Genomic DNA, 24021 nt, shown 5'->3' with positions numbered 1-24021 from the left:
AAAAAGGTCCGGAGAAATTACCTCAGGTAATACAAATCCAGTGCGAATAGACCAGCTGTAAATATACACGTAAATCGCGTCATTTCCTTTTAATTTGCGGGTTTCTTTTAAATATAAAAGCGCTTAAAGAAGCATTTACTTGCGTTCTAGACGGAGAAACAAGTCAGTTACAAGTCAGTTTCTGAATAAAACACGACTTTAAAAAAAAAGTCAAATTTACTTCTCAGAGGCATGGAACTGTTTATGAAACTGACGTTCTCCCCAAACTGAAATTAAACAGTGTTTCGCGTTTTCTTTGTCTGTGTCATGTTGTTTGCACATCTGATATCTGGAAGCAAGGTAACGTGCACGTGAAGACGAGAGGTGACGCGCTGCGCCAACGAGTTACCCCTCCCACTTCTGAATGTTTTACAGAGATTTCTAATCCCGTCCGAATTGACCATTAATATTACCGACGTCCTGTGGTAAAATTACATTACGCCATCTACCCCTGTAAAACTAATCCTGTCCGAATATTTTGTTGCTTAAGCTTATGTATTCAGTCATTATTCATGGTACACTCTAAGAACGAATGTGTTAAAAACAACACATTAGTGTTGATTCTGGGACAACACACTAACTGCGTCGTCCTGGAATCCACCCATCTCTGTGTTATTATTGAAACAACACATTTTGTGTTACTTTTAACACAACATGTGTTATACTTGAACACAAAATCAAGACAAAATGACTCATAATGTGTTAAAATTACACATAATGTGTTAAAAGCTTACAGCACAATGATGTGTATAAAATTAACACATCCTTTCTAAGAGTGTATACTAAAATCCATGTAAAAAATTACTTCTTAATGTTCTCAGGTCAAATATTTATATGCGATTAAAATGCGATTAATTTAGATTAATTAATTACAAAGCCTCTAATTAATTAGATTAATTTTTTTAATCGAGTCCCGGCCCTAGTTTAATTCAATATCGGAAACCAAACATTAACCTCAACCCCTCAGTAATGTGTATACATGACATATAAATTACATTTATATATACGACAGTGAAGTGTTACATCTGAATATTAATTTATAAAGCTTAAGTCAACATTGAACATAAGGGTAATGTCCCGGTTTACTCGCCCAAAATACGGGAAAATTTCAACATTCATCTTTCTGTTGCTATCCCTCTGCTGACAGCAAAAACTGCTGCATTAACTAAGCTACTTGTGAAGCTAGGTCGTATGTGACTTTGCTTATAGATTGGCGTGAAATCGTGCTCTCACCCCAACCACGCTGTTATCTTAAAAGGCTCTTTATTCACCCTTTTTTTTTAATATGGATCCAAACCGTTAATAGTTCCGATTTTGTCCACATACCGGTCCCTGCTTTCCTGTTTAACGTATCCCAATAAATTCCACATCCTTTTCCGGATTTTAATATCTTTTTTCTTTCTTTTAATTCTCCCAACTCTGCCGCTTCTCCTAGTTCAACTTGCTGTATGTTTACATTCGCGAGGCCACCAACATGGCCGCCACGTCCCAGAATGCAACGCGGCGCCCAAGCCCTATTGCTGACATGATAATACATTCGGTAAGACACAGGCAATAATCATCATGATTATGTATGTAATACATGCTTCTAACACTAAAATTCAGTAGAAAATAACACTGGTACAAAGATGTAGAGCAGTGAAATATTTCAAATATGTAGGCATTATGTGATTTTATTCAGTTTAGGAGTTAGCATTTAACAAAGTCATGCTTAAAACATCCATAAGAGCACTAAACAAAGTTCTTGTTTATATAATGTTGCTTATTAAAACGATTCATATAATGCTATAATAAGCATTGTTGCATGAAAATAAATTAATTATCCACCCTAACAGTAAAGAGAGAGTTTACAAATTGTAATATAATAAATAGCGGATAGTATAACAATGTCCACCCCCAAAACGTATAGAAAGACTAAAGAGTGGGTATTTAAGTGTAAAATGGCAAAAAGGTTCAAACAGAATACTTAAGATCCCAGTTAAAAAATATACTATTTTGTAAAAATTAAGCACTACAAATATACTAATAAAAGGTGTATGGTTCTACTTTGGTACTTCAATGCACCTAAAAAAGTATACAATACCAGTAAATAGATCTCTCGTGTTTTAAAATAAGTGTCTCAAAATAGCACAGTTAAGTACACTACTAAAGACAAAATTTGTACATTTAGTAAGTGTACTTAAACTTTATTTTAGTGCACTTTTTTCTCCTGCACTCTAAAAAAAATCCGTAAAAAAACGGACAAAGTACTGTGTAAATATGAAGGAATTTTCCGTATTTATGTTTTACAGGCATTTATCCGTTTTTTTTAATAACATGTTGCATTATGGGTACAATAACTCCTGCTGCAATCTTTCACTTTTGCCTCTCTATCACCATCTCTGTTTGAAACCTAAAATTACAACTTGCTTGCAGAGTTATTTTCTAACATGGATGATGTTTAACTTCTAAACAAATGCTGTCAGAACAAGATACAAGTGTTCAACTATTCCAACATCGACAAATGTGATTTAGTAGACAAATCTTCTTTCTGACGTGACGTGTAAGTCAAATGGATATTTACCACAACATTTATCACATTAAATCTCCAGTTTCTGTTTGTTTTAGATTAATTTGAAGTCACCACTATGGTGAGTAGTGTTCCCTTTAGTTAGGCTTTTGTCCCTTGACCTTTCAGAACTGATTCTGCTCTTTCAGCATTGCAACAGTGTTTTTGCTTGTAGCAATTACAACTTGATTGTTGCTTGAGGAAGGAGAATTGTCTATAGTGTCATATAAGCTTAGTTGTTTTATGTTATGCTGCCTAACATTTAAATATGAAAATATAAGAATAATGAACTGAAATGTATAAGAGTGACACTCTATGCTGATCTAAAAACACACTGTATTGAATAAGGTGGCTGCAAATTTGTCAGTTGTGGTTTTTGCTTCAGAGACATCAACACTTTGGATACAAATCTCAACAATGGTGAGAGTAAATGGTAAGAAAGTTTTCTGTCCTGGTACCCAGCATGCATTACGGCATGAAGCTTTGTTGTTGATTGTCACCATTGTTGCGTTTCATAGGCAGATTGAAGTGTCCCTAAAGGTTGCGGACAATGTTCTGTAAATTTGCGGACAGTGTTCTGTAAATCTACAGAATGTTCAGTTTTTGAATAAACGGAAATTCTGTAAACATAACGGAAAATGTGCCGGTAATTTTCTGCCAGGACATTATCCGTTTTTTTACGGATTATTTTTTTAGAGTGTGGAATAGCATTTGTTAACTCTTAACACCCTGCCCTGGCCCTGGACCTCACTAATTGTCAAACCCTGGCTACGGCCATGGGTACAAGAAAGACTGGGAAAATAAATATTTGTGGCTGAAATTCCTAAAGGTGTCCCCAGAACAGGTTTTTTTTTCTCCGCCTGCCTTTAATAACATGCAAGTTCACCATCCTTCCATCCCCTTCTCGTTCTTTGAACCTCTGGAGTTGTGAGTTAAGAGATTTTAACTTTTCCGGTGGTGTTGAGCAACTACAATTCCTGTTAATCTAAAGTGAATAAGTTGTACTGAAAAATAAATAAAATTAAATAGCTAAAGTAAATCGTAAGTGGAAGTGCATCTGTCAATTGAATGTTAAAAATATTATGAATCTTTATTTAGAAAAAATACACATTGGTTGGCCTATTCATGAGCATACATTAGCAATTACACATGTTTAGGGGAATAGGGCATTATGAATATACCATGTAAGGTGGTATGTGCTAGAAATGGGTAAACCACTATCAATTAATCTGCCTGTGGGGTGGGGGCACTGCTGCATCAGAGAGTGTCCCACATTGTCCCCCAGAAACATACCCCAGTGTCCCCCCTTGGGCTTATTAGCACGTGGTCACCCTAACCACAAATAAAGTATTTTCATCCCCATTCCCACAGTGGCTGCTGATATCATATCAGGCCCGGTACTAGGCTTGCTGGACTGGGGGGGCAGTCAGGATTTTTGGGTGGGCAGCCATTTCTCGGCTAAAATGATTCATACACTAAAATTATGGATGTTTCAATCCAATATTATTTTGCCTAGGCTATGTCTTAAAATAAAGGGCCATTTATATGTCCTTTTGCACGTTCAAATTTTAATAGTAGATGCAATTAGATTAATGATTTATAATGTTATAATGATTACACTAGTTTGACACATTTAGTCACAGTTAATGAAATCAGGCAAGCAGGTGATATGAATACAAAGCTGTACATATAGCTATATTTTATTAATGTTTACACTGCATTTAATCTATTATTTCACTTATAGATAAATTAAAGCCATTCTTATACCTACCCTACCCAACATATGCCTTTATTCTAAATAAACACTTGTTAGGAACTTTATTTCCACTTCTCAAACATTTTCTTAATTTAAAATAATGTATTTTCAATGTGATATATGTGATAATTGTATTGTCATTAATTCCTGACCCTATCATACATGCTGCTGCAGCAACCTCAAATATCACAACAAAGCACAATGCTTTAAATAATATATTTTGAAACATCATGAAAGCAATTTGACATGCATGACAAATTCGTCAAAGGTTATCCTGTTTGCCTATAACAGCACCAGACAAAAGCACAAGCCCTAAAATACTGTAAGTGTGATTTGCGACGAGACCAAAGATAAATCACACTGCTTTGTTCATTACACAGCAAATAAGATATTATAATACAACGCAACATTATAAAATACAACGTTTTACCTTACGATGACCTTGCGGAGTGACAGTTCCATCTGAACTTAAAAGTCTGTAGATTTTTGTGTGTGAAGTTTTTTTCTCAAACACGAGCTGAATGAGCTGATGAATGACGATGAAAGAAACGCTAAAATTTGATTTTAAAACTGCACGCGATGCTCAGCTGTTTTTGTAAGTGTGGGATCAAATCTGGCCAATGAAATTAAAATTGATCCACAGACTGAAGGTGAGGTGAATGCTGTGGATTATTTAGACAGTAACCCTAACTCTATGTTTCTGAAACCAGCTGAGGAAATGGAGATTATTGAAATAGTTAACAATTGTAAGAATAAAAAGTCAACAGACTGGAATGATATTGATATGGTTTTAATTAAGGACGTCATTGGTGCAATTGTTAAACCATTAACTCATATTTATAATTTATCTTTTAAAACAGGTGTATTCCCAAGCAAAATGAAAATAGCTAAAGTCATCCCACTACATAAAGCTGGAGAGAGAAATCAATTCACGAATTACAGGCCATTGTCCTTACTCTCTCAGTTCTCTAAAATATTAGAAAAATTGTATGTAATTAGATTGGATAATTTTATTGAGAAGCATGAATTACTAGTTGATAGTCAGTATGGATTCAGGTCAAACAGATCTACATCAATGGCATTAATGAAGTTAATTGAAGACATTACCAGTGCTATAGATAACAAACAATGTGGGTATATTTATTGACTTAAAAAAAGCTTTTGATACAATTGATCATCGTTTGTTAATCAGTAAACTGGATAAGTATGGTATCAGAGGAGTTGCATTAGATTGGATGAAAAGTTACATAAGTAACAGACTTCAATTTGTTCAAATAGGAGAATACAGATCTGAGTGCTTGGGTATCACCTGTGTATTACCACAGGGGTCAATATTGGGTCCAAAATTATTTATTATGTACATAAATGACATTTGTAGGGTGACTAACCTCTTAAAATTTGTGATTTTTGCTGATGATACCAATATTTACTGTTCAGGGGAAAATCTGAAGCTGTTATTGGAGGTGGTCACAGCAGAAATGAATAAGTTAAAAATATGGTTTGACTTAAATAAATTATCATTAAATCTAGATAAAACCAAATTTATGATGTTTGGTAATCGTAAAATTGACACACAAGTAAAATTAAAGATTAATAATGTTACAATAGAAAGAGTGTATGAAAATAAATTTTTGGGTGTGATTCTGGATTATAAGATCTGTTGGAAACCCCATATCAAATATGTTAGAACAAAAGTAGCGCAGAGTATTGGAGTAATGGGGAAAGCAAGGCATATATTGAGTAAAAAAGCACTTTATATTTTATATTGTTCCTTTGTGTTGCCTTACTTAAATTATTGTGTTGAAGTATGGGGCAACACCTACAAGACCACCTTACAAACATTATGCACAGTACAAAAAAGAGCAATTAGGATAGTTAATAAGGTAGGATACTATGAGCACACTAATTCACTGTTTTTAAAATTGCACACTCTAAAGTTTAATGATCTAGTTCAATTTAAGACTGCTCAATTAATTTATAGAGCAATAAACAAACAGTTGCCTGGAAACATACAACAACTATTTTCATATAGGGTTGGGGGTTATAACTTGAGAGGGGATTTAAAATTGAGACAACATAGGACTCGAACAAAACTCAAAAGTATGTGCATTTCGATTTGTGGGGTGCTTTTGTGGAATGGTCTGAGTAATTCTATCAAACAAAGTGTTAATATGCTGCAGTTTAAAAAAAGGTACAAGAGTTTTATTTTTGATAAGTACAAAAGTGGTGAGGGTGAATGATAAATCATTACTGATGTAAATGTTGCTTGATAAAGACTTCTTTATATGTTTCTTTATCTTAATAGATAAAGTATTACTTTATTTAGTGGTTACTTTTCCTGTATTATTTAAAATGTTATGTTCGATACACTGCAAAAACCCGGGAGTTAAATTAACACTGCTCAGAGTTTATATAGGTCCACTCCCCAGAGTGTTAAAAAAGTAACACCGAAGAGAGTTAAAAGCTACAATCTGTGACTTTATTCTCTCTATCACCATCTCTGTTTGAAAACTGAAATTGCATTTTAGATCTTACTTGTAGAGTTATTTTCTTAACTTATGTTAAGATGTTGGCTGTTTTATTTAAAGTCACCATTATTGTGATTAGTGGTTGTTTTAATTGGACTCTTGAGTCTTAGTCTTAGCTTTTCAGCTTTTTTGGCTGGTATAATCACATGTGTTAAAAACATGTGTTTGTGGCCAAAGAGGAGACACTAGTGCATTTCTATGATTATAATGGTTGTTAGGATATACTTTCAAATAGCACTATTAAAAAATAATTTATTTAGTGGTTTCTTACTAGAAGTATTTATTTCTGTCAATAATATGATACTGTAGTATGAGATCCAGCCATCTCATTGCAGTTTTTCATTCTGAACCATTTTTTAAACACTGACACTTAAAATTAACTGCTCTACAATGTAGACACACAAATATCAAGAATCAGAGTATGAATCACAATGATGGTGACAATAAAATGAAAAGCTTCGTGCTGCAATGCATGCTGGGTATCAACAAATTACAAATCTCATCCAGAACTCCCAGAATGCACTGCGGCATGAATAAATAATGAACTTTTTTACCATTTTCTTTGTCACCATTGTTGAGATTCATACTTCAATTCTTGATGTCTGTGCATCTACATTGTTCAGCGGTTAATGTTTTTGTGCACACTATCAAAATCCTTCAGAATGATAAACTGCTATGAGAGTTCTGCATCTTGAACTGTAGTAATTTGTTATTAAAAGAAAATGAGGCTTCTGATGAGGGAGGAAAACTATACTAATAAATCTGTTCATTAAATAGTCATTAAATATATAAGTTTGAGATTTTGTTTCAACCATCAATACTCAATCACACTACAACCTTTTCTTTGCTATAACAACATGTTTTAAACACACTAAGATATAGCAGTTAGAAAAAACTAACAAGCTAATAGTCAAGAGTCAAGTCCAACTAAAACAACCACTGATCACAATAATGGTGACTTTAAATGAAACAGCAAACATCTTAACATAAGTTAAGAAAATAATTCTACAAGTAAGATGTAAAATGCAATTTCAGTTTTCAAACAGAGATGGTGATAGAGAGAATAAAGTCACAGATTGTAGCTTTTAACTCTCTCCGGTGTTACTTTTTTAACACTCTGGAGAGTGGACCTATATAAACTCTGAGCAGTGTTAATTTAACTCCCGGGTTTTTGCAGTGTATATCGTGTTTGACTGTGAATTGTTTTACTGGGGGTAGGTCTTGATAAGCCTAGGGCTTCTACCTATCCCTTTTCGAACAGGGTGTTTATTTTGTCAAATTTTGTTTTATTTTTGTATGTATATTTCATACGCATAGCCGTCTTTTAATTGTTCGAAATAAAATATTTCATAATCATAATCATAATCATAATGCTGTATATTTACTGTATAACCATCTTATATCATTTATATCTACTATATAGTATGCCACATCCAAACTGCATATTCTAATTTTAATAAACAGAACTACGTCTAAAACAAACACATTAAATGCTGCTGGAGACTTGCCATTGGCTGTTGTATTTGAATGAATAAATAATGAGGTGAATCTAAGAAAGGATAAGGGGCTATTTTGGGCATGTTTTACTATAAAAAGTTTCATTTTAATATGTGTTGTGTTATTACGTTTATGTAATACTAAATTGCATCGTTTCTGATATATATTTTAAAGATACGTTTTTTTAGTTACGTCATACAGAACAGTAGTACTTTTCCTGTGAGTTAAATACTGCTGCAGAGCCCTCCAATGCTCGAATAAGCTAATCAGACAATAGTGGGCGGGAGCCGTAAACACTAGCGTTTGTCATCAGAAGACGTTTTATGTTTAAAGAGACTCCGTTATTTTATGGTTGGCTGGATATTTTTTGGGGGGCAGAAGGAAAATCTGGGGGGGGGCAATGCCCCCCCCGTAGGCCCGGCCCTGTATCATATTCATTTCCAGTGTGAGAGACCTACTGTAAAATATTTGCTATCAATAATAAAGGTTATATGAAATGTTTGTAAATTAATACATGCACATTGCTGCACATTGGTGGTGGTTGAGGAGATTCCCCCATTCATATTTAAAGCGCTTTGAGGTCTGCAGAAAAGCGCTATATAAATGTAATGAATTGTTATTATTATTATTATGATTAATTACTGTTCCAACTTTATTATAAGGGTCCACCATACTGATATATTTAACTAATATATTAATAAAGCTTAACCAAGTTTATTGTAAGGGTCCTATGAGGAGTGGTTCATATTGGGATAGAAGCACAGTTTAATAACAATTAGTTAAATTATAATATGTCATTAACTTTTATATTAACATCTAGTTTGTAAATACAAATTTAAATGATAAAAGAAATAACTGGTAATTACCCCCCTAGAAATTTTACGTTCCCATAACGTTCTCAGAACGACCCCGCTGGTGTTAAGGACGTTGCCCAGTAAAGTTCCAAGAACGTTATGAGACGGACGTGTTGTGGAGTTCCCTAAAGGGTTGGAGGACGTTATTTGGCAGACCTCCACGGAACATTCAGGACGTTCTGGAAATGTTGAGGGGACCATATTTTATGTACACTTTACGTTCCCATAATGTTCTTAGAACGACCCCGCTGGTGTTAAGGACGTTGCCCAGTAAAGTTCCCAGAACGTTATGAGACGGACGTGTTGTGGAGTTCCCTAAAGGGTTGGAGGACGTTATTTGGCAGACCTCCACGGAACATTCAGGACGTTCTGGAAATGTTGAGGGGACCATATTTTATGTACACTTTACGTTCTCATAATGTTCTTAGAACGACCCCGCTGGTGTTAAGGACGTTGCCCAGTAAAGTTCCCAGAACGTTATGAGACGGACGTGTTGTGGAGTTCCCTAAAGGGTTGGAGGACGTTATTTGGCAGACCTCCACGGAACATTCAGGACGTTCTGGAAATGTTGAGGGGACCATATTTTATGTACACTTTACGTTCCCATAATGTTCTTAGAACGACCCTGCTGGTGTTAAGGACGTTGCCCAGTAAAGTTCCCAGAACGTTATGAGACGGACGTGTTGTGGAGTTCCCTAAAGGGTTGGAGGACGTTATTTGGCAGACCTCCACGGAACATTCAGGACGTTCTGGAAATGTTAAGGGAACCATATTTTATGTACACTTTACGTTCCCATAATGTTCTTAGAACGACCTCACTGGTGTTAAGGACGTTGCCCAGTAAAGTTCCCAGAACGTTTCAAGACTGACGTGATGTGGAGTTCTTTAAAAGGTTGAAGGATGTTATTTGGCAGACCTTCACGGAACATTCAGGACGTTCTGGAAATGTTAAGGGAACCATATTTTATGTAGAAATTTTATGTTCCCAGAACGACACTGCTGGTGTTAAGGACATTGCCTAGTAAAGTTCCCAGAACATTTGAGACTCACCCACAACTTATCCAGAACCCCCAGAACATAGCCATAACTCAAACAATATATAATTATACTGTGAAATTGATACGGTTGGTGTGGTGGAGGATAAAGGATGAGATGGAGATCATGATGAATCCAAAATTATAATCTTTAATTAATATAAAACAAGGAACATGGAAACTGGTAAACAGCAAAACACCCAACACATCACTATAAACAAGAACTGACCTAGACAAAGGGAAAAGCAGGGTATTTAGACAATGGAGTGATGAGGGGGATGCAGGGACGTGCACAGGAATTTTTAGGGGCAGTTGCTCTGTCCTAAAAAAAGGGCACCCCCCTGAAAAAAAAACGTACGGCCTATATGAAGGACTGAGAATAACAGGGTCTTTATTAAAATCACCAAACATGTTTGCCTAATGCCTACCAAAAAAATAGTAGCCTAGGCTGTTTGTCTGCAAGCTATGATAGCTAGCTGCTATCTGTCTAACTATTTAGGCTAACATGGCAAACTCAGCCTGGATTTATGAAAATTTTAACAGAGGTGGAAAGAGTAGCCAAAAACTTTACTTAAGTAAAAGTACAAGTGAGTAAAGAAATAATTACTCAAGTAGAAGTAAAAAGTATGCAATGAAAATAATACTCAAGTAGCGAGTTACTAGTTACTCATGAAAAAATAAATCTAGGTATACATACATGCACGCGCACCCACACCCACAATACAGTGCCCTCCATAAGTATCAGAACAGTAAAGACAACATTTTTCTTTTTGCTGTGGAGACCAGATATTGGTAAGATAAATATCAGTATGTCAGAAGTTTAGAATGTCACATTTTATTAATCTTTGTTTATGGTTCAACACATACATGTTTTAACAACAAAGAACAACAGCATTAAATGCTGACTTATGTGTTGTACCCAAATGCACACAAGTGAATCAAACTGATCCTACACTGTTTACACATGAAAAGCATAAAATGTGTAGGATCAATCAGGACACAGCTCAGTGCCCATAAAAAATAATGTGACAGATTCTGTACTTTTGTATCATGTTCATCTTTTAATGTTTAGACATTTCTTGACTCCACAGCAAACAGAGGAATACTTATAAAGGGCCCTTATACATTATGTGTAAAACTGCAACATACACAAACAGTACAGAAAAAAGAATACACACACAGAATAGATAAGCATTACAAATTAACTCTAGTCTCAATGTTGATGTAGCTTATAGCTGAAATATCAGACTGTAAACTGATAAGAGTTTTGCATTCACTATATATAAAGTTAGAATCTCCTAAGATGGTCTGAGGACATTGACAGTTTACACTTACATGATACAAACTGATTTTAGACAAAACTCATGTTTTCTTATGTTGTCATGTCGCGTGTGTTTTGTGAGAATCACTTACATCATTACAGTATACAGCGAATCAGACGTCAATCATCGATGGATCTTCTGGAGGCTGCGCGTGTTTAACTGTGTTTGACGATGAACAGGTCACGCGTATATAATGGCGGGTACATGTGTGAAGTTCTGCTTTTAGTTAAAAGACTGGTAAATTCATATCCACGTCACCCAAAACTGTTTATATTCTGCGTGTTTCTACATAGGCTACGAGTAAAACAGCATCAGACGATTCCATGTTTGCAGCGATCTGAACAATTCATTCAAACTGATTCGCGAACCAATTCAAACGTTTGGCCCATTTGCTTTGTAAAGAATCGATTCAAAAGACTCATTTATTTGCAACATTTTGTAAGGAATCGACTCAAACGAGTCATTAATTCGCGAATGCCTCAGAAACACGAGACAGCAATTTAAAAATAAAATATACATTTCGTAATTAATTAAAATACAGTAACGAAGGAACGCTACACAATGTAAACGAAGTAAAAGTAAAAAATGTTCCACCTCGGAAGGGCAACTTGAGTCGAGAAGGGCATATGGGCAGTTGCCCGGGCAACCTGAGCAACCCCCCTGTGCACGTCCCTGGGGGGATGACTGTCAGGTGAGGATAATAACAAACACAGTTCAGGTGAGAGAGTGAAAAGGATTATGGGAAATGAAGTCCAAATGGATGATGAACGGTTCCCCGTTCATCATCCATTTGGACTTCATTTCCCATAATCCTTTTCACTCTCTCACCTGAACTGTGTTTGTTATTATCCTCACCTGACAATGACTGCGTTTACATGCAGCCAATAACCCGTTCAAATCCGGAATATTAGCAATAACCCGGTCGCGCACGTCCATGTAAACACCGGCAAAAACCCGAATATGCTAATATTCCTGTTTTTAAAATCCCGAATATTACCCCTGGGTTACCTCTTTTCTAGGCCGAAATTTTGGTCATGTAAACGCGCATCGGGATATTCCCATCAAAAGGAACATTGATTTGTGTTCTGCGCATGTTCTATTCGCAAGGAATCTTGGTCTTTTGAGTAGAGGAACTTCTTGTATACACTTTTAGAGCGAGGAGGAAACCAATTGCAACAACCGCGCCTTGCACGTTAAATTAATATATTGCTATGCCCTTCTTGTTTTTCACATCATACATGTATAATGAAGTTCAAATAGATTGTCAATAGTTATGAGAGTAACTTGTTTTTTTTTTGTGAATTTGAATTCAAAATGTAATACTATGCTATTCATATTTCGTTAAATACAGTGAATGTGTGAAAAAAGTGAAAGATGACAGAATAACTGCATAGCGTCGTCTGCATAGATACAGTTTCTAAGATTAAAATTACTTTAATTTAACTGATCCACCCAAATACAAAGCGGCATAATATAACTGATTGCTTACCAGCATTAAAACCACTTAAAATAAAAACCTTAGGTTTTTTCTTTGTATGCAGCGTCCGCTCTGTGGATTAGGATGTTGCAATAACGCCGGTGGCTTTATTATTAACTGACTGAATACTTGACTCTTACCTGACATTTAGATATGAAAGTTTACCATCAACAGTACCTGCGCGAAACATTAAACACTGATGATCATCTGCCGACTCGACTGTTTCTGCACGTCCTCAGTCCGCTTAATTAACGGCTTTTCGTTCTATCCGCGTGAGGTAAACATTTTTGTTCTGTACTTTTTTACTTGCATGTATTTCTACATATTTTCGGCCAAGTAACACTCAGGATATAATATAAGTTATTATAGATAGCATAAAAGCTTGTTCTAAAAGGATGACAATTATAAAAACGATCTTTCCAGCTTAATTTAGCCAAAATAATGATTTATTCGTTTTCATACTTTATATATGTTAATTTATCTACTAATATATTATTGAAAATGCCATAAATAAATATTCATTGCCTTCTGTAAGCTATTGCATTCGTTTTGTACATTTATAGGTGCATAAATACTGTCTAATTTAAATTTCTTTAAGACGTGGTTGTGTTCTCTATTTACCGATGCTCTGTAAATTTGCACTTAAAAACCTTCTTGTTAGAAAATTGTTCTTCAATTAATTTTTTTTTCAAAAATATATTTAGCTGAAGAAGGCTAGTATATAGCTTGTTAATCTTTTTATCAAAAAAAGGAAAGTCATGTAACTTAGCCTACCCTGCTTCTACATCGGTGCAGCTTGTTCTGGATTTAAATAATACTTTTATTTTAGTAAATGAAGGCAGTAAAACCGCAAAGCGCACTAGTGAGCCACCCAAAATCACCGCATTTACCTTTCAATCACAGTTTACATCGGGATATTGCCAATTCCACGTATACAGGGGTAACTCTCTCTGCTCACGCATGTAAACGGGTTATTCCGAATGTTTCAGAAACCCGAAACCCGAGCTTAACTCGACCATAACCCGAAAATTGACAGCATGTAAACGTAGTCAGTGGAGAAACAAGCAGGAACAAATTGGGACTGTGACAAAAATGTATCATTGAGAAACACAAAAAATAATTGAAGTGAGATTACAGGAAAAACAAATAGAAGGTCAAAATCTGGCAAATTAACAGAAGGATAATAAAAAACAAAAACAAATAAATAGCCAAAAAATACAAGAATAACATAAAAGCTAACAAAAACCCACATTAATTAAATTGTTTTAAACAATAAAGATGCAATTAAAACAAAACATTTACATTTGGAGTGCATAAAATGTAACATATTTCAATATACAACAACTGGTTAAATAAAATAAAAAATAGCCCACAAAATATTAAATTTATGTTTACAGATGTGCAAATGTGTATTAGATATATAAATGTAAAAAAAATAACGCCATGTGATAAGGTCACAAGCTTGATAAACATCAACCTTTAGGAACTTCAATCTCCAGGTCTGGAGCCTGCAGAATAAGAGCATACAAATACAAATCCAGTTAAAAATATATTTACATAAAATGCATAAGTAAGGGCAAAAACACATATTACAAAACATCACAAATCCAAGAACTAAGATTTTTAACATTCAAATCGAGATGTGAAAAAAATATGTAGGAAGATTTCAGACTTCCGGAAAGATTTTCAAATTACCAACTTAAAGAAAAAAGCAATTACAAACTACAAAAATGTTAAGCTCCAAAACTTCTTGGTCAAGTATTTGTTATTGCCTGCTTCATTATTTGCCATTATTCTTTACTACTTCAAACAATCCAAGCCCCAGTACCTGAAACATTTTTAAAACATGCTGTCACTTTTAAGCCAAAACACTTGTGCTTTTGTATCTAATACTAATATTAGGCAAATTAACCCATACAAGAAATTACCTCATACAAAATTTAACAAATTCAATACATTCAATATTGTAATTAAAATCAAATTACACAAAGATAAATAATGAACATGACTCTTATGTTTTTAAATAATGTGTATTAAAGTTACACCTTCAGATTGCAGGAAGATACACTTCTTCAGGTTTGACAATGTGTGGTACATGACTTCTGCAAACAAAGCACAATAATGTTTACATTTTTTTTGTAAGACAAACGCTAATTTATGATTCTTAGGTATTAAATTCCTTTACAACAGTATTTCCAAAAAGTGTCAATTTTTTTGTTTTGTACACAAAACATTTGATCTTCGGTTGGCATCTTTGTGGGCTGAGCATTAATTTATTTTGTAAAGATCGAACATCTTAAAGATTTTTTTAACATCCTCTTTATGAAAATTGTTTAGCTCACTGTAAGCCTGCATGTTTATCGTTATACTTTAAATGGCAAATAAGAATATATAGCCTAACATAGAAATAAAAAACATCACAGAAAAGAATAGCAAATAAACAGAAAAAACATTCATGTAACTCGCTGTAGAACAACGAGTGAAATCTATGTAGGTTTAAAAAGAAAAGTATCTTAACTTACCTTACAGTATTATATAAAGACAAAACAAAGATCACGCGTCGTCAAGTGTGGCAGTTTGAATTTCATGCGACTTCCGGGTCCTCTTGTAAGCTGTAGCATTATGGGAAAGGTAGTACTTTTCATAAAGCGTATTGAACGCTGTTGCTGTTAATTGACTACTGTTTCCAAGATGCATTGCAATCTACATCATCATATTCAGAGAGTACAACATAATACATATTAGTATAATATTATTTACTAGTATTTTTGTGCTTGTTAACACAATTTAATGTAAAGTCTTATTTAATTATTTAATTTGTCTTTGTCTGATGTACGATAGTGCAGACTGAATCACTCTTTTATTTTTCTTCATTCTGAAATCATTTATTTATTACTTTGTTTGTATGGTCCACTGCACATTGACACATCCTTTTTATTAACTGCCTATAAAAATAAAATGCTCTAACTGTAATTTCATATTTTGTCCTCCTAGTGATATCAGGAACATTATTAAACGACCAACAGAGGACCATGTGAGAACATTCTATTAATGTTCCAAATGTCCTCTTTGTAACGTTGCCATGTGACCACAGCATAACCAATATGGAACGTCTTCCTACAGTCATATCAGGAACGTTATGATATGACCAAAATAATACCATGTGGGAATGTTCTGTTAATGTTTCAAATGTCCTTTCTGTAACGTTCTTTTGTGACCACAGGATAACCAATATGGAATGTCATCCTTCAGTCATATCAGGAACGTTATGATATAACCAAAATAGTACCATGTGGGAATGTTCTGTAAATGTTTCAGGTGTCCTCTCTGTAACGTTCTTATGTGACCACAGGATAACCAATATGGAACGTCTTCCTACAGTCATTTCGAGAACGTTTTTATCTGACCGAAATAGTACCATGTGGGAATGTTCTGTTAATGTTCCAAATGTCCTCTCTGTAACGTTCTTATGTGACCACAGGATAACCAATATGGAACGTCTTCCTACAGTCATATCAGGGAACGTTTTTATCTGACCAAAATAGTACCATGTGGGAATGTTCTGTAAATGTCTAAGGCGTCCCCCTAAAGTCACACGAGGAACCTTGAACTGCAAGACTTTTATAACTAACAAAGGACGTTTTAGGAATGTACCTAATGTTCTCTAAAGGTTCAGGTCTTTTCATCCTCTTTAGAGAACTTTTAGGGAACGTTGCGAAAGGTCACGAGAACGTCACCTTCTACGTGGGTAGTGCCAAAAAGTCATTGGGGCGGTTTCCCGGACAGGGATTAGACTAGTCCTAGACTAAAACATTTTTAAGAGCTGTCCAAACTGAAGACAACTTGCACTGACATATCTTAAAATACATCAGTGCCCTTTGTTTTGCCTCAAAATGCACACAGGTAATGTTTTTAGTACGGCATGTTTGTTAAAACTAGTTATGTTTCCTCATTAAACTAAGGCCTATAGTCCTGGATTAAGCTAATCCCTGTCCGGGAAACCTCCCCATTTAGTTAACTATTAATAAATATTAATATTAATTATACAATATTAGTTAATAGATTGTTTTCTATTTGTTAAAACATTAACATACAGATTTTTTGCCAACAACTAATATTTAATCAATTATAAAAAAAAACAAATACTTGTGGCAAATAGATATTTTAGTAGCAATTTACAAATATTAACAAAGGGTTAGGTAACGACTATAGTTTGCTATTTATTATGGCAAATTATTATGAAGTGTTACTATAATAAAATACAGTAAACACTTTACCAACACAATAATAGAGCTGAAACAAATGAAACATTTTTTTAGTACAATCAAGTATAATCAACTTAAAATTCAACTTTATAAGTTGCAGGAACTCATCATCACTAGTCAAGATAAAAAACAAAATTTGAAATGACTTGTAAATCCTGTGATTATACTTAAACATGTACAGCCTAAGTGCAAAAAATATATTTTACAGTGTGGAGAAACTGCATTTATTAATAGAGTGTATTGTGGATCACACATTTAATAATACAGTGTTTATCTAAGTTGATGTGCTATTAAATAAAGTGTTTGTGTTTGTGTCTGCAGGTGTGTTTTCTGCTTATGTTACAGTGTCAGTGATGAAGGGAGATGATGTTACCCTTAATCCTAATGTCATACATGAAATGCGGCGTTGGAAGTTTAAAGACATTGAAATTAAAACTACTGATCAATCCAGAAACAGACTGAATACTCAAACTGGATCTCTCACCATCCAGAACATCAGCACTGAAGACACTGGAGAATATCAGCTGGAGATCAAGACAAGCGAAGACAAAGTATTAAAGCCATTCAAAACATTCAATGTTATTCTCAATGGTAAGCAGTTCAAGATGTGATATTAGCTGTGTCTGAAACCGCTCCCTATCCACTAGTGCACTATATCGGGTGTCGGCCATTTTGTAGTGGTGTCCGAAACCTGAGTGAACAACTTCATTCCCTACATTCATTCACTCTGATTTTGAGGGTACATTCGATGTCCACTCGTTCACTTATATTTCCCATGATGCAATGGGAGACGAACGCGTAACTTGAATCAGCTGAAGGATACTGACAGTAAACACCAAACATTTAGGTTTATACAGTTTTGTTACTTCTTGTTGTCAGTTATTTTCTACTTTTTCAAAATAAACAAATGAAAAATAATTGCGTTATCTTTTATTTAAAATCTAATACACATTTTTATTAAACAATAAATAAACATCAGTAAATAAATATTATAAGCAGTTGTTTTGCTCTCTTTATTATCAACTAATAGAATAAACATGACAAATGTGAAAAACAGTAAGAAAGTAAACTTTTCCATTTCACAGTACAATCACTAAAGGTGTTTATGATGAATCTCTGCAACAGCTCTCTGACGCATGATATTTACGCCAGTGTCCGAAATCGCTCACTCATTTTCATTTGCTTCTTCCCCATATAGTGGACTCAACTGTCATTCCCCATATAGGGAATAGTGAATGAGTGAACGAGGGAACGGTTTCAGACACAGCTATTGTGTAAATTCTTTTTTGTGGTTCTGTTTATCACTGCGCCCTTAGCAACACCCAACCACACGTATCGGTTTGTTGTTTTTATTTGAGCTTTCATGCATATTACACATTGGAACACATTTTTGTTCATGGTCAGGGACTATTTTTTCTAGCGGAAGGAATGCTTTTTATTGATTTAACTTCATGAAAGTTGCACAATATTTTTTTTACTTTAATATTGTGTGGTAACTGTTTTATAAAAGCAATAAGGTACTCGAGGCAAGTGCTGTATCGTGAATAAGTAACGGCTGACGGGGTTGCAGGCACAGCCTCTCGTACCTTATTGCTATATATTGTTAGATCTAGTCTCCACACCACAGAAAAAATATAACGATCCAGCCCCGGACACCAGATCACGTCAGAAAATATAAGTTTACTTTGTTAAAGTATCTGTCAGATACAAGGCTGATCAATTGTTGCTAGAAGAGAGCATAAACAGAGTCGTAAACAGAGTCGTGAGACGGAGGTTTTAGATGATAAAATAGAACAGAGTTTTATTGATGGACAGTTAGTTTCAGTTGCATATGTCTCAATGTTCAAACCTCGTCCACCCCGTCTACCCCCGTCTACCCAGGAATACAGCATGCCCTTGTTATATCCAAATTTGCTCAGCTGCATCATCCCTTAGACCTTGAGCTTCCATAAACATTCTCTTTATCTATCTTGTTTACACACAGACAGAACAGCTCCATGAAACTTCCCAAATGTGAAACTGAACCACAAAGAGACATATAAAATATAGAAATACAATGAATTAATGAATGATATAATAAAATACAGAAATATAATAATGAATAAATGAATAAAAACAATAATTAATAAATGAATTAATAAACAATAATGTAATAATAAAAATGATAATAATGAAATTGATAATGATAAAATAATATTAAATAATCAAACAATAATTAAATGGATAATAACTAATGATTATAAAATGATTATGTAAATAAATGATTAAAGATTAAAAAAACACAACAATAAAAACATTCTGCACGTGAGGATCTAAGGTAGGATCCTTCACTATATATATATATATATATATATATATATATATATATATATATATATATATATATATATATATATATATATATATATATATATATATATATATATATACATGAAGATACAGATTGTTTTGTGTTGACTTTCTTAGGTGTTGGACTTCATATGCATTTTTAGTTAAAGGTCATGAAAATTATTGACAGCATTATAAGTTTAATTTCTGTTTTCAAACTATTTTGTTTGTTATCTATTTGTTTGTTGTTGATACAGACCAAGTGATCACAGTTTCTGTGATGAAGGAAGATTCTTTCACTCTACCCACTGGTGTTCAAAAACAGCCAGTTGATGTAAAGTGGACGTTTAATGGCACTGACTTAACTGGCTCGACGATCACAAACATCAGACCCGAACAGTTTGGAGAATATAAAGGGGAAATCGACTGCAGAGATTTTATTTTACAGAGGACATTAAGCGTTAAATTCAACGGTGAGTGATAAAAATGTTTAGTGTGTTGTTCATGCCAAACTAAACTTCAATTTAAACTATGTGAATAAAGTATTTTTCTGAAACAGTAATGTTTTGTTTGAAAGTGAAATAACTTGGATAAGTCAAACATGAGGTTGAGTGATTGCAGTGGCAGTCCGTAATTACCTGCACTTCTGTTCTCAGGTTATTCTTACTCATATGTCTAGATCTGGCATCATCATGCTGCTTGGCATACATGAACCGCGAAGGCGGTCCGATCCATACTAAGACTGCATGATTATGACAAAGCTCATAAGTGTCGATTATTGCTCTTTAATTGTAAATGAGATTATTAGATTTAATATTAAAGTACCCTCTGATGAGGTCAGTTAGACGGCATGGGCGGGAGCATTTGTTAAATTTGTTCGGGGTGGTGATGAAAGACCTTTGTTGTGAAAGACTCTGGTTCAAATCCACTACACCATTGTGTCCATGAGCAAGACACTTAACCCCTAGTTCCTCCAGAAGCGTGTGATCTCTGACACATATAGCAATTGTAAGTCGCTTTGGATAAAAGTGTCTGCTAAATGAATTAATGAATAAGTTAACTCTGTCCCCTCCAACTGTCAGTCTGCTGCCAGGTCTATTTCTGAATGAAACGCCTACTTTTCTATATCCAATCAAAGCACAGTGGAAAACACAAGCCATGCAACCAAAGTCAATCGTGACTTCCGGTTCCAGGATAGTTTTCCAAAAATGAACATGACCCCATGATTTACTCACCCTCAAGCCATCTGAGATACATATCTCCATCATCTTTCAGACGAACACAATTTGAGTTACTTTAGTGAATGTCCTGGCTCTTCTACGCTTTACAACACTAGAACAAAGAGTCCACGACTTTTAAGCACAAAAAAGTGCATCAATCCTTCAGAAGTAATCCACACGGCAGTAAGGGGTTAATAAAAACCTTGATGGTATTCAGTGTACTTTTGTAAGAAAAATATGCATATTTTATGTTTCCCACAGATATGAAATATACTTGTAGCAGGTGAAAAAGGCAATCATTACCCACCGACAAAAAATGGTTTTACTATACGTGTTGTGTGACCTAACCTAATGCTTTAATTTATTGAACATTATATATTTCATAAATCCAACGACCCCAAACTCTCTTTGCAATAAACGAATGTGACACTGTTTGTCAAAACACAAGGTCTTAATACGTCTATAATTAAATCAGCCATTGCGTGTGATGTTTAGGGATCTGTTTTGGTCCATTAATTTTTTAAGGTAAAATGTGTACTAATCACTTTCTAGTAACACACAGCAGAACCTAAGGGAATGCTTCAGGATTTAAGGGTAAATACTTACCCAGATAGCATGCAACCATTGAAACAATGTTAAAAATCGTTGATTTGTCAATGTTAATACCATTGAATCAATATCAGGTTTGCACCCTCCGTTAATATTGAAAAAATATTGAAATTTCAACAAATCACCATTATCGTGATCAGTGTTTACTTTAGTTGGGTCCTTTACTCTTGTGTTTTAATGTCAAGTTTTCTTTGGCTGTTGAAGCAGTGTTTTAAAGTACATCTGCTATTGCAAAGAAAACAAAGATCCAATGTTATCAAGTAGTTTAATTCTTGTAGACATCTCTAAATTATATTAATGAAATACTGTTAAAGTTTTGCAAAAGTTGTTATTATGGTACTAGTTGGAAACAGTGGCAGGTCTGTTATTTTGAGGATTATAAAAACACTTAAAAAGTTAAACTACTGAATCTATCTCTGACATCATGAATCGGTCTAAGAATCTCATCAATGGTAACGATCAACAAAAGAAAGCTTCATGCTGCAATGCATGCTGGGTATCATGGTAGTACTAAACTAATTTATAATTCCCAGCATGCATTGCAGTTGATCGTTTTATATGAATTTGTTTGATGATTGTCACCATTATTGAGATTTGTAGGATGAGTAATGATATCTGAATGTGTCAGCAGTTTTTCTGCTTATCTTGTCACAGTGGATTTACAAACCAGAACAATTATAATAGTCAAAAATTGATCAACATAATCAAGTAAAGCAGCTTAATTTTATATCATCTTGACATCTTCAAAGAAAGCAATCAGTTTCAACCTCACTTTGAAACACATCTTTCATTTCCGATGCACATATGTTACTACACAAACGGGTAGAAGAAAAGAAAGATTTAACTTGAATATCCAGAGTCAAGGACCCAACTAAAGCAAACACTGATCACACTAATGGTGATTTGTTGAAATTTCAATATTTTTTCAATATTAATGGAGGGTGCAAACCTGATGTTGATTCAATGCAATTAACATTGACAAATCAACTGTTTTTAACATTGTTTCAATGGTTTGCATGCTATCTGGGTATTGACAGCCTTATTATTCATTAAGTGAACCCTTAGGTTTTTTTCTTGCAACCCATGTTTCATTAAGGGTACCCTTAACCTTATATCTATGGGATTTCTTAGCTTAAGGCTTTCATGCAACTGGGCACAGGAAGAAATAAAACATCATTATTGTTAAGATAAACACGGTGTTGTACATTTTTTAAAACTCTGTGAAGAAAGTGTATTAGTGATTAAGAGTAAAATCATCTGCTATCAATACTTTACATATTCTCTGAAATTCCTGTATTTTTAATATTTAGATTTCTGACATGATGATAATTTTCAGTTTAGAAACTTTGAATCTGAACTGCTGTGAATACAGTTATTCAAGTAATAAACACATTAGCATATGATCTTTATATTTGCTTTCTACAGATAGATTTGCTTATGATCAGAATACAAATCAATATTCATCATATATGTTTATTTATTCTGGAAAATTCACTTAGACTAGAAATGTGACTTTGAACCAGAACAGAGAGAAATACAGTAAAAGTAGAGATGTAGAAATGAAAATGAATCACCAACATTTGTAAAGTTTAATCTCTGTGGTTTTGTTTTGTTCTCTGTAACAGATAAAGTGGAGTCAGTATCAGTGACGGCGGGAGAAACTGTCACTCTGAACACTAATACACCCCGGCAGGCAGATGATGTGATCGAGTGGAAGTTTGATAAAACTCTCATAGCTAAAATGGACAGAAGAATCCCCTCAGATTATTTCAGTAATGAGAGATTCGGAGACAGACTGGATATGAATTCACGTGGTTATCTCATCATTAAACACATCCAAATGAATGAGTCTGGACAATATGATGTAAACATCAAAAGCAGCAAACAGATCATTCACAAGAGATTCAGTCTTACTGTCAGTGGTGAGTATCTTTTTTTTCATATATCAGTGTCTTTAAATCTGTGATCTACATCTGAACAACATGATATGAAATCAACACAGATGTATATTTGATTTATGAGTCAGATATTAAACTGAGCTTCTGTATTTCAGATGAATGTTACATGTAAAGATATATAACTGTTTTTTGACATGACATCACCTGAACCAGTAAAGATTTGTATAACTGAAGTAAAAACTATTGAAAAAAAAAATTTTTTACTTACATTTATAAGCAGTTTTATAGTTCAGAACAAATCAGATACTTACTAAACCAATAGAGAGATGCTTGAGATACAATACACAATGTTAAAAATCTTTAACAAAATGATTTATCATTTATTTGTATTATTATTCATTTAAATTTATTTTGGTCCTGTGAAATGTTTACTTAAACAGGGCAACACTAAATTAATAACTAAACTCACTTTATTTCTCTAGCACTTTCAAAAACCACAATGGGCACCAAAGTGCTGTACAGAAGATAGGACACATACAATATATACAGTGGGGCAAAAAAGTATTTAGTCAGCTACCAATTGTTCAAGTTCTCACACTTAAAAAGATGAGAGAGGCCTGTAATTTTTGTCAAAGGTACACGTCAA

General features: G+C 34.2%; 1 protein-coding gene across 1 annotated transcript in view; it reads left to right on the top strand.

Annotated features, from left to right (window-relative positions):
• LOC129453022 (muscle M-line assembly protein unc-89) overlaps positions 1 to 23253 on the top strand; it is a 49100-nt gene extending 25847 nt beyond the window's left edge. The window contains exons 4-7 of the mRNA XM_073865293.1: positions 17642 to 17911; positions 19906 to 20121; positions 23103 to 23193; positions 23241 to 23253. Of these exons, the coding sequence (XP_073721394.1) occupies positions 17642 to 17911; positions 19906 to 20121; positions 23103 to 23193; positions 23241 to 23253 (590 nt within the window). The remainder of the gene's footprint in view (positions 1 to 17641; positions 17912 to 19905; positions 20122 to 23102; positions 23194 to 23240) is intronic.
• The last annotated feature ends 768 nt before the right edge of the window (positions 23254 to 24021 follow it).

Source organism: Misgurnus anguillicaudatus, unplaced genomic scaffold, assembly GCF_027580225.2.
Source record: "Misgurnus anguillicaudatus unplaced genomic scaffold, ASM2758022v2 HiC_scaffold_31, whole genome shotgun sequence".
NCBI lineage: Eukaryota > Metazoa > Chordata > Actinopteri > Cypriniformes > Cobitidae > Misgurnus > Misgurnus anguillicaudatus.
The sequence above is the reverse complement of the archived record's forward strand: the minus strand, read 5'-3'. Positions and strand labels throughout refer to the sequence as shown.